The 1,645-nt window shown below is 37.9% G+C and overlaps 1 protein-coding gene across 1 annotated transcript; it reads left to right on the top strand.

The window, feature by feature from the left end:
• Nucleotides 1-842: 842 nt before the first annotated feature.
• SARC_15637 (hypothetical protein) lies at nucleotides 843-1,488 on the top strand (the record flags this gene model as incomplete). The annotated part of the gene is made up of 2 exons (XM_014290246.1): nucleotides 843-1,019; nucleotides 1,342-1,488. Coding segments are annotated over 2 exons (324 nt in total), but the record flags the coding sequence as incomplete, so codon positions are not given.
• Nucleotides 1,489-1,645: the final 157 nt, after the last annotated feature.

Below are 1,645 nucleotides of genomic sequence, written 5' to 3'. Positions count from 1 at the left end.
TATATATATATATATATATATAGTGTGTGTGTGTGTGTGTGTGTGCTTGTATGTACTGACACTTTTTTGGACGCACTCTTGTCTCCAACAATCTATCTATAGGCCGGCTTCACGGATGTGTTATCGAACATGTACACCTGCCCCGCACCCATCGCGCGTGTGCTATGCAATAAACTGTTTCATCACGACATTCCAATTGGTCCTGCCAGTTTGGCCGGCCCTGATAAGATCGATCATCTGCTGAAGCAGATTAAGGTAAGGATAACTATTTGTTTCACACAGCTACCTATAGTAACTCGTAGAATGTGAATTTGATTGTATGATCGGCTGAGCATTTCTAGTATGATATGTATATGTGAATGAAATATACCCGCGAGTACCCGCAGGTGTTTATATGCCTGATAGTTAATTAATTTGCTTGAAAGTATACATGAGGTATGGCTGACACAAGAGATTGATGGAAACTCGACTTATTACTAAGTTACGCTTATGAAGCCATTCTGAGTAAGGGACGGGTTATGCTATGTGTTACATACAAGAGAATCAGTTGGTTGCTGAACAATGGCCTCCATTAGAAACATACAATCATCCGTGTGAGAGTACGTGCTTGTTTCTAGTCCACAACAACCCAAGAATCCTAATGCATTTCACTCACTTGCTGACCACGTATGGGGATTTCCCACACATCTGGATGGCCCTTTACTTTTGTCTAGACGTTGAAATATAGTGAATCCGTTTTTGTATATGATTTAATTGCAATGCAGAGTGCTATTTTTAACAACCTGAATAGTATATACTATGCATCGACTTAATACCATAACTAATTCTCACTCATTTCACAGACAAAGAAGTTCTTCTCCGGCAACCAGCAAGTGAGCAGGCAGCAGTCCAGATATGGCGACAAGGGCGATTTGGTCACCACCAACGGCCTGCAATATGGAAAGAATTTGCTTATGCAGCAAGATGGAGGTAGTGACGATCATATTGAACAAATCAGAATGAACATTGCTGAAGCTCAGGTATATGATGTGGGGTTCTGTGATTAGTGTGCGTGTTTCTAGGGTTTACCGTAGATTCGTATGTGTATATGTATGTGTATGTATATGTGTATATATATGTGTGTTTTCAAATTCATGAACATCATTTTGAGTTTCATAAAATTTATTATATATCTAGGTGTGGCTTATTGTGTTTTCTCTATGTTGTCATTTCCGATCAGTCTTCGGTCGCAGATACATTTTCTTGTTGTTTCTCATTCCACTTTCGTCATCAGGTCTACTCTATGCTGTCAATTCACACACCTACTCTCTCTTGATAATCCATTACATCCACATTATATAGCGGACCACTGCACAACTCGCCGAGAAGGAGAGCGAAAAACACGCGCAACAGAAAGAGTTGAATCAAAAAGATAGTATACGCTCACAATCTATCTCTGCATTGAAGAATAAGCTTCACGTAAGTGTTTGCTGGTGTATTCAGGACTGAGACCTGCAAGCAACTGTGGTTTGGTATATGTACGTATCAATTCAAAAAAAACACTCTACATCAATATATATATTATTCTATTATTGTATTATTATATTATTATATTATTATATTATTATATTATTATATTATTATATCTGTATGTAATACCTATATA

The sequence above is a fragment of the Sphaeroforma arctica genome (genome assembly GCF_001186125.1).
Source record: "Sphaeroforma arctica JP610 unplaced genomic scaffold supercont1.6478, whole genome shotgun sequence".
In the NCBI taxonomy this organism is placed as follows: domain Eukaryota; class Ichthyosporea; order Ichthyophonida; genus Sphaeroforma; species Sphaeroforma arctica.
The sequence above is the reverse complement of the archived record's forward strand: the minus strand, read 5'-3'. Positions and strand labels throughout refer to the sequence as shown.